Source organism: Apus apus, chromosome 1, assembly GCF_020740795.1.
Source record: "Apus apus isolate bApuApu2 chromosome 1, bApuApu2.pri.cur, whole genome shotgun sequence".
Lineage (NCBI taxonomy): Eukaryota > Metazoa > Chordata > Aves > Apodiformes > Apodidae > Apus > Apus apus.
In genome coordinates, this window is record NC_067282.1 from 183,141,131 (window position 1) to 183,157,103 (window position 15,973).

Here is a 15,973-nt window from a genome sequence, read left to right on the forward strand (position 1 = left end):
ATGAGCTTCAAGAACTAATCCTTAGTGTCTGTGCTCATTAAAAAATAAGGATTAAAGCATGCAATTAGTGCCTGTGCATGACACTAAAAAGGCCACAGTCCAAAGATACAGTAGTGGAAATTGTAATGAAAGATGTTTTGTTCTTGTTTAGAGCTTCTTTTGGTCATCTGTGAAACAGCAGTTAATTTGTTTTCCCCTCTTTCAGAATTATAGGCTTACCTGTTTCTTTGGAAACTAATTTTACTTGGTTTCACATGACTTTTTAAAGCAAAACTAAGTGTCCGTGACTGGATTAGCCTGTGTCAGTAACATCAGAAAAAATCACAGATTAATGTAACTGGATTGGAATCTTTTCACAAGAACAATTTATTGGGAATTGTCTCCCCTTTAAGGAACTGTACAAACAAGAGTGTTTCCTGTGCACAATAGAAAGTTGCAGGAAAAGTGAGATGTTTTGTAGTTATAGCCATCTAAAAGAAGGCTCCTTTTCTAGGCTACCAAAGATAGCTAATGGTGACTAATTAAATGAGGATTTGTCTATCATGTCAAAAGACTCACAGGAACTATTCAACATGCCCTCAGATAAGTATTTTCATTTTGCCACCTGTGGTGTTTTGCACATGGTCCTAGGTGACAAGATCTAGGTGGCCTTGCTTGAGCAGGGGGGTTGGACCAGATGACCTCCAGAGGTCCTCTCCGACCCCAGCTTTCTTCTGATTCCATGATTCAGTGATGTAAAGCTGTCAAGGACAGCGACAAGAATTGGCTAGGAATTTAAAATGTAACTTCAAGTTATCCTGCACTATAATGTATTTCCAGACCTATTTCTGTCATGATTTATTATCTGCAGTGTTGTAATGCCCAGGGCTGTCAGATCTAGACAAAAAACCGTACTGTATTAGTCATTAATACATGACAAAATGATCTAATTATATGTTCATAGTAACACAAGGCTGAACAGTATCAGGATTTGGATTGTGGGAATAGACAGCTGGAATCTTTTCCTGTATTTTTTCTTAACCAGAAATTCACTAAAGGTCTTTTCTTTCCTTCCTGTTGCTCTTCCTTTTTCATTTGAGTTGCCAGTTTTTGAGAAAATCTTCATTTATATCATAGGCTTGTTCTCACATAGTGCAAAGGAACCCAGTCCAAATAATGAAAAAGCACTTGCAAATGTACCAAGTCAGTTTGGTGCATCAAAGAAGGAATGCGAAGTACTGAGATGCATTCAGCAGTTCGTAAAGAACAGGAAGGGAAAGGCATTTTTTGTGGCTTTTTTTTCTCCCGCCAGCCTATGACATTACAAATATGCTTATGCAAGACTCTGCAGGAAACAGAGAAAAATATACTAGTTGCAAGCATAAGACTTCCTTCCAGCAGGTCAGTAGAATGAAAATAACCTGCTATCCTTTTCCAATAGGCATCAGCCTGATGGCCTGTAGCAATTTCATGCAAGGATGTTATTTGGAATGGGATCTAAAGGATTCTGAGTAACTTTAGAACTTGGGTGCTAAATCTATCATTAGGCATGCAAAGCAAGCAGCCAGAGAGCAGATGAGGAGACAACAGGAGTGTAAATTTCTAGCTTGCTACTGAGGGCTGGCTCATGGGGAGCCCTTCCCTATGGCTTCTTGCAGTCCTGCTCTTCCCTCCCTGACCACGTCCATGGCTTAATGCAAATTTCCTTCCTCCACCTCTGGGGAAAGTTCTCTTGTACTAGACCACTGGTCAGGGAGATTAAATGCTTTTCTGGGACTGAAGGTGAAAAAACACAAGATGGGATAGAGGAGAGAAAGGTTGCTCTGAAGGAGATAATCACAAAGTAGTGACTTAAGGGAAAGGCAGAGGATCAGGAGAGATGTGACAGATGGGAAAAGAAACACCAAACCCAGAGGATGGACAAACAGCAAGGAAGGAGAAATGAGAGCCAACAAACTTTCAAACGGTGGAAAGTTGTTTCTCTGATAAGTCTGGCAGATTTTATCAGTAACACCTGCAGCCTTCCTGTATATTTGGAATTCCATGACAGACTGAAAGGCAATATCCAAATCTGGGATTTAGAGTAGAGAGTGTGTTGACTATACTGGTTTGGAAAGCAAGAAACTTAGAGATCCTGGCTGTGAGCTAGTGGATGAGCAGGTGTGAAGAGCTTTCCTCGTCCAGGAAAGGAGTTAAATGATTAATTGACATAAACTGAGTGACAAAATACTAGGGACAAGTGAAGTTAGGCTAATTATGATAGGATAACTCGGGTCTGACTTTACAGGCAAAAAACTGAAATAACTAAAAATTGATGCAGGGAAACACCCAGTTTCAGGACATTTCACATTCATATGGCCAGTGCGTGAATTGAACCTGCACTGCAGACAGTAATGGCAACTTAATGATATTTAACATGTGAGTAAAGAGAGAAAATTGACAGGTATAACAAATGAGTGGATAAACCATGTCATACTATACATGTTCATAACGGCAAACAATTTTTATGACCTCTGGATTCAAGCTGGTACATCAGCAGGACCCCAACAAGTAGTGTTCGCAGATTAGCATTGATAATAATGATTTTATTCCCCAGAAAAGATACTTGAATGACATACTCAGGACAGGGTTGAGATTAACTTCTTGGGGAAGAGGTAGTAGCAGGAGCACATTCTGGAGTAGCTGACTGCAGGGAGAAGGTGAACATCTGCCTATGGGGTGGAAAGTGGGGGTGTGGGTGCCAGCAGCTCTGGATGATTCCACAGTACTAGTAGTCCCAAGGCCAGTGTGCCTGTAACTCAGGGAAAAGAGAAGACCTTGAAAGGAAAGATGAATACTAATAAGCCCCCACTTCTACAGAATAGGTCCCTTTTTCAGAGATTCAGCATGCTTCTCCATCCAGTTCAGGGCCACTTAACATAATTTATTTTCTTTAACATATTGATGTTTAATTTGCTTTCAGTATAATAAGTAGCTTAAGCCACTAAGTCATTAATAGTATCACCCTTCTAGCCTGCAGATTAATTATCACTCTTGCATCCATTCATTTAGAAAATGAAATTAGATTCAGGTGTAGGTAACTACAGGTTTTTTCAGATGTGCTGAAAATAGTAGGATTTCTGAGTTCTCTTGTTTCATCTGTATGAGGTAGAAATTTCTGCCTTTTGTTTAAATTATCTTTCCTATTGTGACCATTAGCACATACAAAGAGAAAAGAAGCCCTATGCCCCACTGTGATGATGTTATGGGCAAGTTAGAGTGACCATGCTTGGATGCTGAAACTTCAAATAAGCAGCATGTTCTTTTTTATACTGTTATTTTAAGTTATTATTTTATAAACTCATTTTTTTAAGACATCAAGTAGTAAATAAGAGTTATGGAAAAGTCTGGATCAACTGTGTGAGGTGTCTGGGTGAGGAGGAAAGCAAAAAAGCTGAGCATCAGAGCATACTTCCAAGCAGCAAAATCTATAAAAAAGTCTTTCAAAGTGTTTGAAATTAGACCAAGACCAGAACTTTGCATGTTTCTCTGTTTGCACTTGTTATAAAATTTTAAAAAGCAAATGAATCCAGAGACATCCTTTTATCATCCTATTTGCCTCCAGGGTCGCTACTGCTCTTCTAACATGTCTTCTCTCATTTTTGTTTTCAAGGATACATCATAACAATTTTCCAGGACAAAACCATACCATGGATGCTTGGGTCAAGCAGTTAGCAGTGACAGTGCTGCTTGCTATGGTTGATGCTCAGCTGCCAAAGCCAGCACGGGCCCCTTTGGCTCTGCACAAGCCCTTCATAGTTGTTTGGAATGCACCAACGGAGCAGTGCAGGCTACGGTACAAGGTGGACCTGGACCTCAGTGTTTTCGACATTGCATCCAACACCAATGAGACTCTGAGCGGGTCCAATGTGACAATCTTCTATCACACTCATTTAGGATACTATCCCTACTACTCAGATAATGGAGATCCTGTCAATGGAGGGGTGCCCCAGAATGAAAGTCTTATCAAACACTTAAACAAAGCCAAGTCTGACATTGACTATTGCATACCCATGAAGAAATTCCAGGGACTTGCAGTCATTGACTGGGAAAACTGGAGACCCCAGTGGGATAGGAACTGGGGCAATAAAAGCATTTATAGAAATAAATCTCTTGAGATAGTTAGGGCACGACATCCTCAGTGGCCAGAGGGCAAAATTAGGAAAGTGGCGAAAGAGGAATTTGAAAATGCTGGCAAGAGTTTTATGAACAGCACTATCCTCCTGGCAGAGCATATGAGACCCAACGGTTTGTGGGGTTACTATCTTTACCCAGACTGCTACAATTACGATTACAAAGAACATCCCCAAACATATACAGGGAAATGTCCCGCCATTGAGTCTTCCCGCAATGACCACCTGCTTTGGCTGTGGAAGGAAAGCACTGCTCTCTATCCTTCTATATACCTGGATTATATACTGAAGTCAAGTCCAAATGCACTAAAGTTTGTTCACTATCGGGTTAAGGAGGCCATTCGTGTTGCCTCCATTGCTAGAAAAGACTACGTTTTGCCTGTTTTTGTTTACTCCAGACCATTTTATGCCTATACTTTTCATGTTTTAACAGAGGTAAGCAGACAGAGTTTAGAAATTTAGAATTTAGAACCAGTGTCTTAGAAAAAGTATTTTCTAAAAGTTTTCTTGTATAAATGTTTATGCATTTGGTTTTCAAATTTAAGGCATGCTACTCACAGTACAGTACAAAAGTACGAAACTACACCTTTCTATAGTTAATGTTGCAATGCTTTGGCCTACTTTTGTAGGATGATGTTGTATATTTTTAATGAGAGTAATTTAGAAAGAAAGTACAAAGAAATAATTTCCTTAAAGAAGTAATTCATTCTGATACTTTAATTCCTCAGGGCAGATTGTGAAATGAACTTCACAAATGTACATGACTTTTAAAACTACTTACTGTAATGGAAAGATAAACTTTCATGAGAAAGGAGCCTCAGGGCTTTTTTTGTTTCTTTATTCAAATGTAAATTTTTTCTGTGTAGAAATAAACAATCAAGTTAACTAGTCTGGGGTGGCGTTCCTAACTCCATGCATGATGAGCGTTGGCCATCTTGCTTTTCAGAGGTACAACATGTTCACATATTTCTGTATGGAACATTTAGTGCTAACATTGTGCAGTCCTTTAAATAAAGAAACTAAGGTTTTGAGTCACACAATGTTCCTTTAACCAATGATAAAGCTCAATAAATATATAGACAGTAAAGCTATATGCTTACAAATCCCAAGTCTGGGATTTCTGGACAAGTAATGTTGATTATGGCTCTGACTTTGTCCAGGCACACAGGAGGGAGCATAAATAATCATTGACTTCTCTAGTAGTTGTCCCAAGTACCAAAAGTTTTCCTTTGATTGCTATTAATTCCGTGAGAGGGGAGAGGGGACGAAATCCGGGGCAGAAAGCTCATGGACACAACCCCTGGATGGCTAAGGATTGTCTGAGGCTGCTCCATCCCTTTGGTTTACATGAGAGTTCACTTCTGCTGCTGCCAGGGATGACTTCCTGACTCTAACCAGAACAGCAAAAGGGAGAGAAGGGGCAAGGGAAAATACAGTGGTCAGTCTAGCAAAACCTAGGTTGCATGTGGCTTCAGCCTGGAGCTGAAGAGCTCTGGTGGAGCCCCAGGGACATTTTGGAGCAGTTTTCTGTGTGATGTGGAAACTGCAGGTCCTAGCTGTCTCAGATATCATGGACAAATAGGCAACACCAGACAGGAACACTGAAGGCAGGAGCCACTGGGATTGGTATGGGCAGGATTTAATCCAAAATGCCTCCACTGAATAACTCAGGCCATGGAATAAATGAGCATTCTTCAAACATACAGGCTGAAATAATGCATTTTTATAATATAAATCAGTCCCTATAAAAACACCACAAATATCACTGAAATCTATGAAAACCAGCATGTTATATATTACTTCAAAATATGTGATGGTATAAACTTACTGTTTTACCTCAATCTGTTACCAATCAGTGGTAGCTTGGAGTGACTTTCTTAAGTTATAATTTGAAGTCATTGGCCTGTTTTTCGGTGGCATGCAGCTGTTTACTTTTGGATGCATTAAAGATCATTTTACAACTCCACAGCCAGGGAATATCCACTCACAGCCAGAGAAACATCTTTGGTTAAGCTGCAGTGCATATTTTCTAATGACAGTACCTGGCCCTGCAGGCAGCCATGGGGACAGAGTTCGATGTGTCTCCAGACTAAACACATCATCTGTGAGAACAGTTTGGAGACTGCCAGGGACTTGCAGGGTTGCACTTTTAAATAGGAATGATGAGGAAAAGAATGTTCTTGTTTTCCCTCATAGCCCTGAAGCCACTAAAATATTTTAAATATGGGTTTGTGTGTTCAGATTTTAGACTAGACTGGAGCTCCTCATTTGACCCATGACATAACTCTAAGTGAAGCTCACAAACCTGTCATTCAAGGCATGAAATCTCCCAGCTCCAGCAACAATGTGCATAAATATGACAGGAAAAAGAGCCAGCATAGTACAATAACACCCAGGCTAAATGGCATAGAAAAATTGGGATAGCAGCCTAATAGATACTTGAGCCCTGACAGAGACTGAGCCAGGAGAATCACTGTCCTGTTCCATCAAGCTGTGCAAGAGCTGTAACATTCTGATTGAACAGAATTAATTGCTGATACATTCAAGCCTTCTGTGTGAGCCCTTTTGCACACAGTATGACAAATGCAGTAAATATCACTGTGGAATTAAAAAGAAAGAATGGTTGTGAGTCAGAGTTACTGAGGGAGAGACACATGTCTAGCAGAGCTTCAGAAAGATGAAAGACCCAAGCTGACTGTAACTCTATGTCTTCTGTACCTTTCATCCTGCCTGCACCTGGAAATCAGGTGGGTTGTGCATAAGATATCTGAGAAATTAATCCTGCTTTTTTTTTTTCTTGGGAACGGCTTAGAAATTCTGAATTGGGATCCCAATCATTAGGAGAACTTTCTGTATCTGGTGGAAATGCACATAAACAGTTTGCCATCTGTAGAGCATTTAGAAACTATCTGCCTTGACAATTGCCTACTAACTGTGTGGGAGAAGGAAGTTGCACAGTAGCATCTGTACTTCCTGACTAGATGGCTGATGTCATTAATATAGCAAGATGACAACTAAAAAATGATGAATAATGGATAAAAACTTCTTTCTTTCACCTACACATAGTCTTCTCTGATGACCGAGTGTGCAGATGTAGACAGACCTTTCCCTGCAGCCACGCCAGGCTCTCACTACCATTTCTGAATACAGAAAACATATGCATGAAACTGACACTCTTCAAAAGTTAAAGGAAAGATTACAGATGCACTTATTTTTCTTTCTTCAGCATGTAACTAGAACTGGCTGTCCTGTTTCCTCTCAAGCTCCAAAACTGAAACAGCTCAACTCTCATTTATTTAGTGTCCAATGTGACTTGGCTGAGCAAAATATGGAGAAGCATCAATAGGAACCAGATCTTCCCCATGTCTGTTAAATCAGCTGTTTGCTTGGAGATAGTCCAGCATGATCTTAAGGATCTTTGATTGTTGCACACTCCCCCCAAAAGCTTGAATGAGAATGAGCATCAGAAGAGACGAGGCTTTGTTGACTTTTTTATGACTTGGAGAAATATCAGATGCCTAAGTGACAGCTTACCCATAAAGCTGTCTCTTTAGGACAGTCCTCTAACATGGATGGACAAGGATCTGATACAATGAGTGAAACAGAATTCCCTCTTAGACAAATGTCAAGATGGCTATATTTAAAGTGATGAATAACATTTTTCAAACTTGCATATATGTTTCAATATAAGGTACTTCATACGGTACCATAAGGTACTCCCACGACAGAGCCATTCCAGTGAGCCCCCTTAATGCCTGGATGTGCTCTGTAAGGAGTGGTGCTAGGTTCAGTCCCCAAACCAGGACTGTTGTGTCTGAGGAGGCTGCTGGAGCTCCTGTGCCTCACCTGGGGCTTCAAGGATGCACCTCCCTATCTTTGCTCCTGATTTGCCATACTCAGTAAAAGATGCAACTATGCCTACAAATGAGTCAGAAATCTTCTTTCCTTCGTTGTGAGCAAGTTACCTAACTAAGCTGAATTAATCATAGGCTGTAGTCTGGTTCCCACTTGTTTGTCTTGTTTCCCTTTGAACTTTCATCGAACTGATGCAAGGTGAAATGGCATTAGAAAGAGAAATGGCACCCCTCTCAAAGCTATCTGTAACCTTGTGGTGAAGATAACCCCTGATGAAGGGTTCCCTAGAGGTGATGTACCTTCTAAGCATGGGGGAAGAGAGAAAAATTCAGCCCATTTCTTTCTAATTCTCCTTTGTTCTCAGGAGGATTTTTTTATTATTATTTTTTTTTTTTCAGTGGGCTGCTCTTTTCTCCAGTATCCAACATCCGTGCAGGTGCTAAAAGTCCCTTTTAGGCATCCCTGGGGGAATATATTCTTAAATCAAATGGCAGATTTTGGTCTTAGCCTGAGAAAATTTTGAATTTCTCAGCATTGACAAGGTGGTGATTCTAGGTGTGCATGAAAGTGGGAGATGGGTGCCTCAGGAACTTCAGTTGTGAACTTATTGCTGCCGTTGGAGTTCACACACCCAGAGGACTAGGTGAACTTTAAGGGTCATGCTCTTGGAGTTGACTATTTTATACTCATGTGAATCAGACATGTAGTGCTGAAATCCCTTTGGGGATCTGCATCTAAGTTATTTCTACAAGAAGAAAGCTGTGGAATATGAGGGAATAAAACCTGGATTTACTAACACCCTCACTCCTAAAGCATTTTACTAACAAAATATTTTTTGAGTTTTGCTCAGGTCTTAGTTCATTCAGCAATGATACATAATTATTGATTATTTATTTTGACTGTTTGAAAAGGTTTCATTAATTTGTTAATTGGATCTAAATAACTCAACCATCATGAGGCTAACATAGAATCACGGCCCAGTGTTTGTATTTGGGTAATCTTCATAAAATGCTCTGCTGATGAGGAAAGCCTGGGAACACTAATTACCAAGAGATCAGGCTGGATTTCACATTCTCTTGACATCTGAAATTTTGATCTTTAATTCACATACTGTTTTGTGGTGGGTTTTCACTGACAAATTAATTCCCACAGAAAAAAATTCCACCAACCTTTTTCCACATGAAAGAAAACAACTGCAGCCCAAGCCACTATCCTTTTATAAAATGAGCACCAGACTATATACTATTAAGAGTAATGACACTCTAAAGGACTGTTTGGATGATAAGCAGCAACACAAATTTGAAGCAAGACCAATTACATAATTTATATCACTCTTAACCCTACACTAAGAGCCCATAGACAATCTTTACTCCTTCAGATGTCTGCACTGTTTTGTCCAACCTTTTAGTTAAGGTTCAAAATCATCGCTCTCTCTGACTTCTCTCTAGTTGTCTTCAGCTCTTCAGCAGATTCTCACTTTTCTGAAACATTTTTATGTCACCTTCTATATCTGTCAGGCCTTAATGTTTCAGGAGCAGTGACTCCTTAACTATGCATTGATAAATCAACAGGCCCACTTACACAGTGAAATACAGTATTTCTTAGTAATTAAGAATAATAACATGATTCTTCCACTCTATCATTTTACATTTCCAAGGTGCCACCACCATACTGTGATAATCTGCTGGTCTTTCATTTTTGTTTGGTTGGGGTTTTATTTGGTTTCTGTTGTTTGGGTTTTTTTCCCCTCCTAAAAAAAGGTGAAAAGACTGCATCATGACCCACTAACTTTTTAAAGGTATTTGCAGTTTATTCATCACATTGAGGAATATTGTAATATCTGTCCTTAGAAACACTAATAGGGAATTACTTTCTTATCAGTGATTGTAGACAGAAATTATTACAGCAGTAATTGATCATGCCTTGAAATTTGAGGGGGAAAGAATATCCTTCCTCCATATTTTCTAATATTTCATTGCATTTCTCTTCATGCAATATTCACAGTCTCAGGGAATGGCTTTAAGACACTTGCAAGCTATGTTGCTGTGGTTTTGGCCAGACACCAGTGACTCCTGCTCTACACACAGTCTGTGGATTGGTAGAACTGCTTTACTGATGATCATTACAACTCAGCTGCTTATTGGTGCACCTCTAAAAGTAGACATGGTTAAGTCAGTAGGCAAATCTGTGTTTTTTTTCTCCCCTTCCATTTTGCACTAGGTAGCACTGGGAGAAGCTAATTTTTCAAAGATGTGTTTCCTGGAATAATGGCATTCACACTGTTAGGAGTAGCATGGCTATTACTATATTGGCAAGGCTAAAGCAGCACAGGTTAGACACCTGCCTAATGCCTATCAACTGCAATTAGACATTGTAAGGGTGACACAGCAGTGTGTGATCATCTTTATCATCACTTGCCAAAAATGGTGCCCATGTAGGCATGGCAGTCATTCAAAAACTGGTAGACAAAATAGATTGTTCAGCTCTTACTCCATCAGTTTGGTTGGAAGACCTCTGGTGAATAAACTATAATGATTTCATTTTTTAGTAGTCCCACTAATGATTGCAACCTATGCAAACCTTTGGAGATACACAGAAGAGCTTTCTAAACTAAATAGTGTTTTTATTGCAAAGGAATGCGCCACAGGACTGATGTTGTCCCTGAGGAAAAGAAAAAAAAAACACAGACAAAAACAAGCAACCAAAAAACCACAAAAAACCCCAAACAACAACAACAACAACAAAAACCAAAACAAAACAAGAAACAACATGATGCCCATATCCTAGGGCTTTTTTTCCTTCATTTGTCTTTGGTTTTCTGATGTCTTGTTTTGGCCTTCTTTTTCAGACAGATCTGGTCAGTACCATTGGTGAAAGTGCAGCCTTGGGAGCAGCTGGAGTTGTTCTCTGGGGCAGTATGCAATATGCCAGCTCAAAGGTAGGTTGCATCTGTTTACTAGTATTTAGGAATCACCTCAATACCTCTTTTCTTGCACCACAGCCTCTGCAGCACCTGTCTTTATCAATATTGTCAGTCAGTGAATGAGGGTGACGGCTCAGTACTATTTTGTCATGGAGTGAGAGATGCACTTTGCTCGTAAGAGAGAAGCAACGATATACTTTATTTATATAAAATAGTGCTTTAATGAAGTTAAATAGTAAATGTGACAATGTACACTTGATTATTTACTGTACAGAGGACAAGGTCAGACAAAACTGTCAGGGAGACCCTCCTGTTGAGTCACCAGCTTGAGAAAGAATGTCCTTGCTTTCTAAAGTCCTTCTCAGAGAGTAGCTTAGGTGTGGCTGGATCCAATCCTACTCCCAGTCTTGGTAAACAGTTTATGTCTAAAGGATTATATAGAGAATGATAGAATCACAGAATCATACAATGCTTAAAGTTGGAAAGGACCTTAAAAATCATCAGGTTCTAACCTGAGCAGGGACACCTCACACTAGACCAGGCTGCACAAAGCGTCATCCAACCTGGCCTCAAACAACACAAGGGAGGGGTCTTCTACAACCTCCCTGGGCAACATATTCCAGCACCTTACTCCCCTCTTGGTGAAGAATTTCTCACTTGGTGAAGAATTTCTTCCTGGTGTCTATCCTAAATCTACCCTCTTTCAGTTTAAAACCATTACCCCTTATCCTATCACTGCCCTCTCTGGTGAAAGACCCCTCCCCCACTTTCCTGTGGCCCCTTCAGGTACTGAAAGGCTGCTATAAGGTCTCCCTGGAAACTTCTCTTCTCCAGGCTGAATAGCTCCAACTGTCTCAGCCTTCATAGGAGAGGTGCTCCAGTCCTCTGATAGTCTTTATTTGTGCTTGTGATTGTCCTAGCCCAGGTGCAGGACCTTGCACTTGGCCTTGTTGAACTTCATGAAATTGGCATTGGCCTACCCCTCAAGCCTGTCAAGGTCCATCTGGATGGCATCCCTTCCCTCTAGGGTGTCAGCCCCACCACACAGCTTGGTATTGTCAGCAAACTTGCTGAGGATACACTCAGTCCCGCTGTCCATGTCTCCAGCAAAGTTGTGAAACAACACTGGTCCAAATAACCCCTGAGGAACACCACTCGTCACTTGCCTCCACTTGGACACTGAACCCTTGACCACAACTCTCTGGGTGCAGCCATCCAGCCAATTACTTGTCCACTGAGAGGTCCATCTGTCAAATCCATGTCATGTAAGTTTGGAGACCAGGATGTCATGTAGGACAGTGTCAAATGCCTTGCATAGATCCAGGTAGATGATGTAATTTGCTCTTCTACTATTCATCATCTCTGTAGCCTTGTCATAGAAGGCCACCAAATTGTATAGGCATGATTTGCCCTTAGTGAAGCCATGCTGGCTGTCACAAACCACCATGTGCCTTAGCAGATTTTCCAGGAGGATCTGTTCCATGATCTTGCCGGGCTCAGAGCTTCACAATCAATCCTTTATATCACTTAGATAAGATTTCAAAGTTTCAGTGCTTATTCCCCATTCACTTACTGAGTATCTGATGTGATAAAGATTCTCTCAATCTCAAGCAGTAACATTAAGAGGTGTCCTTTCCTCAAGGGGAAATCCTGGCTTGTAGCCCACTGTCACTTCAGGAGAGACCAATGGGCCTGGGCTACACACTATTTATAGAGTAAGATGACTGACATATAGCTATATTTGTATACCAGCTAGATGTCCAGGTCACTGTTCCAGACAGCCCTTGGCTACCATGTTGCCATCCATCCCCCAAAGTCCAGCCTTAGCTAGATGAAGCCATCACGACCCCCACTGGTGATTTTGGCATTGTGGAATAATGAGCCCGTGTTAGAAAACAGACATCTTTTGAAGCAATACCATACAAATATAAGCACAACTCGTTCTACAGTGTTTTGCTTTGTAGCTGAGGCATTTTGTACAGATCCACTGAGAAGGAATGGAGTCTGGAGGGGGGATATTTTCTCTGGTCACTAATGTTGAAATGACACATGGAAAATAATGTTACCACATGAGAAGGCCTAGCTCATCCTCCCAGATTCTTCAGGCTTTCACAGATAATCCTTCCTGAAGTGATGGAGTAGGCAGGAGGTTGCAAAGGAGTTTCACAGGAAGCACAGCAGACAAGCCCCTACACCTGAACCTGCACTAGGCTTTGGTACCCACTCTGCTTTCCATGCAGTCTGCTCTCCTCTTCCTGAAGGCTCTAGCAAAGCACCACTGATAGGCAGAAGAAAAGGGAATGATGAACTGGAACTTCCTAGCCCCAGCTGCAGCAGTTTCTGTGCTGGTTTCTGCAAACAGTGTGGCTCCTTGTAGGCTGAAGGAGATAGATCAGGACCAAAGGAGTGACTCAGTATGTGCTTTAAAACCCATGAGTCCCATGCACTGCTCCTTGCCAGCAGTTACTAGAAATCTCTACTTAGGGAACTAGTTAGTCTCAGGTTAGCTTATAAACTCTTTTTCTGTTTACTAGGGCTTCTCCCTATTCTAACACTACATGTCGCTACCAACCACCCAAATAGACAATAGAGCAGAGGTTCTTGTTTTGCTAACCTTAACCAAGGAGATAAATTCACTTATACCACTAGGTTACTCCAGTATGTAAATCCACCAGGATTTATCTCAACAGGTTACTTTAGCCAAGAACAGTTTTGTACTAGCATCTTCTTAGATGTCATGGTCTTTTCTTTTCTACAGGAGAGCTGTTCAACTGTGAAAAGGTATGTTGATGGACCCTTAGGACATTACGTCATTAATGTGACCTCAGCAGCCAAACTCTGTAGCAAAGTCCTGTGTAAGAAGAACGGAAGATGTATCCGCAAAAACAGTGACTCTTCCGCTTACCTCCATTTGTCACCCACTAATTTTAAGATCCAAGCACATCACTCAGAGAGGGGTACCAGATTCCAGGTGACTGGTGAACCCAGCCTGGAGAGTATTGAAAGCATGAGGCAAAGATTCATGTGCCAGTGTTACCAGGGCTGGACGGGGATATTTTGTGAATTGCCTGACAAAAGGCTAATGGAGCACTGGGTTCACATTGTGTTCAGTAGATCTAGAAAAGAAAAGTTTTATGTCTTCCTCTTAGGAGCTCTGCAGCTTCGTCTTCTTTATACTGCACACTGAAGTCTTCTGAGGCAGAGCTAAGAAATAAGAAATGGTGCCACTAAGACTTCTGTTCCTCAGCAAGTTTTTATTATGAAGGGAAAACACATCATTGATTAAATAGTTTTGTTCTGTTTTCTTCATGTCCTACTCCTGGAATTGTTTCAGGCATTAAACATATTGAGAGCAGCCCCCTCTTTTTTGCCAGCTCCTTTACTCTTAACTCGTGTTTTAATCATGTGTTCAACAGATAAATCTGCTGCTGCAAGAGTGGAAGTTTACTTGAGTAAAAAGTTGAACAAACCTGTACAAGGATTCACCCAGATAGAAGCTTAGAAAAGGACACAGAGCCTCTTTGTTTCAGGGCTGGGTGATTTAACATGAGGGCATAAGGAGTTTTCCAGTGCACCAGGGATAGCAAACCATTCACTGCAGTTCTTGCTGAAGTCAAATGGCAATTTGTGTGAGCAGCAGCAGTGTGCCCAAAGCCACATTCACTGCAACTCACTGATCCCACTGATTCTGCATAGACAACGTGAAGAGTATAGAGTCATACATCAGTGCACACTTTTAAAAAAAACATGTATTTCAGTATTTCGAAAACTAATTTTATTCATGTTACTTCTAGAGGTATCAGTATTTCCAGCATAGTAGTTTTGTGCCATCCGTCTCAAAGGTGCTGTTTGACTGAAAACCTCTGCAATTGCCAGTAAATGGGTCAAATGTTGATTTTCCCACAATGGCAGCCAACAAGCAGAACTTGTGTGTGTTTTGGTGAGAGACTCCTAAGCTCTGAGAGTGGCACTGGCAGCTGGCACCCTGCAGCTCTCCTGCAGGTGACAAGCTTTTCCTTTTGCTCTGACCCCTTGGGAAGCAGGCAGCCCTGCTGCTTGGCATCACTGCTGCCTTTGGGGGTGCTGAGGGTCTTTGCTTTCTGCTCTGCCAACACAGATCTGTTCTCCTGCTGCTCTTCTGCAGTCACCCAACCTAGCTGGCAAGTCAGCAACCAGAAAATGGGAACTCCACTGCCAAAATGCATCTCCTTCATGCAGGGAAGGGGAAGATGAAGAACTCCACTTACTGGCAACATTTTGGCTTGCAGCCTTCCACTTCAGATGGGGACCTCTTTGGAGTTGGTGTCACTTACACAAACACTGATAACTTGTTAACATAGCATCCATAACATGCCATCCTGTCAGGTTGTGGCATGTCCAGTTGCATCGATTCATTGATCCATGTTCATGTGTGAGAAAATGTAGTCCATCAAAGAACTATCTGTCTTCCACACAGCCTTTCAATGTAACAAACAGGGAATATCTTCACTAAATTGATGATAAAGCTAATAAATCACTTACATTTCTGCCTGATTTACGGCATATATTACAATATTTTTCCTTTGAGACTTCTGCGTGATGTGTTGAACTGAGTATTGTTCCAGAGCATGGACACAGAAATTAGTAAGAAACCCACATGTGGGCCTAAAATGAGGCTTATACCTTGACTAGTATCTGTACTGATAATTTTGTTCAGACTTCAGTGTTTACATCACACAGTATCCTATTCCTGTAGCAGTTTGGTTAAAATCAGCAAGGTTATGTAGCAGTTTGGTTAAAATCAGCAAGGTTATGTGGAAAGGATACTCAGCTGAGTAAGGAAGTCTGAATCTGGCCCTTAGCCAGGCCCCCTTCTTGATACTCCCCTAAATAACTTTAACCCCTAACATGTCTCTTGTGGGGGATCAGCTACAGGCTGTGAGGGGCCTTGATCTCGACAAACTACAGCTGTGCCCTTGACGGTTAGAGATAAACAAGTTTGAGGGAAAGAAGGTATGTGAGATACGGATGTGTGTTGACATTCTTGTAAGAAAATGTAAGAAGC

The 15,973-nt window shown here is 41.1% G+C and overlaps 1 protein-coding gene across 1 annotated transcript; it reads left to right on the top strand.

Annotated features, from left to right (window-relative positions):
- The first annotated feature begins 3,668 nt into the window (after positions 1 to 3,668).
- Positions 3,669 to 14,116, top strand: LOC127386503 (hyaluronidase-1-like). The gene is made up of 3 exons (XM_051623642.1): positions 3,669 to 4,586; positions 10,855 to 10,944; positions 13,688 to 14,116. Exons 1-3 carry the CDS (start codon positions 3,669 to 3,671, stop codon positions 14,114 to 14,116), a joined length of 1,437 nt encoding a protein of 478 aa, XP_051479602.1.
- Positions 14,117 to 15,973: the final 1,857 nt, after the last annotated feature.

Bases quoted from the DNA above. Each gene is read 5' to 3' on its own strand.
- LOC127386503 (XM_051623642.1), top strand. From the start codon at position 3,669: ATGGATGCTTGGGTCAAGCAGTTAGCAGTGACAGTGCTGCTTGCTATG. The intron at 4,587-10,854 runs GTAAGCAGACAG...CTTCTTTTTCAG, and splicing joins CTTTTCATGTTTTAACAGAG to ACAGATCTGGTCAGTACCAT. The intron at 10,945-13,687 runs GTAGGTTGCATC...TCTTTTCTACAG, and splicing joins TGCAATATGCCAGCTCAAAG to GAGAGCTGTTCAACTGTGAA.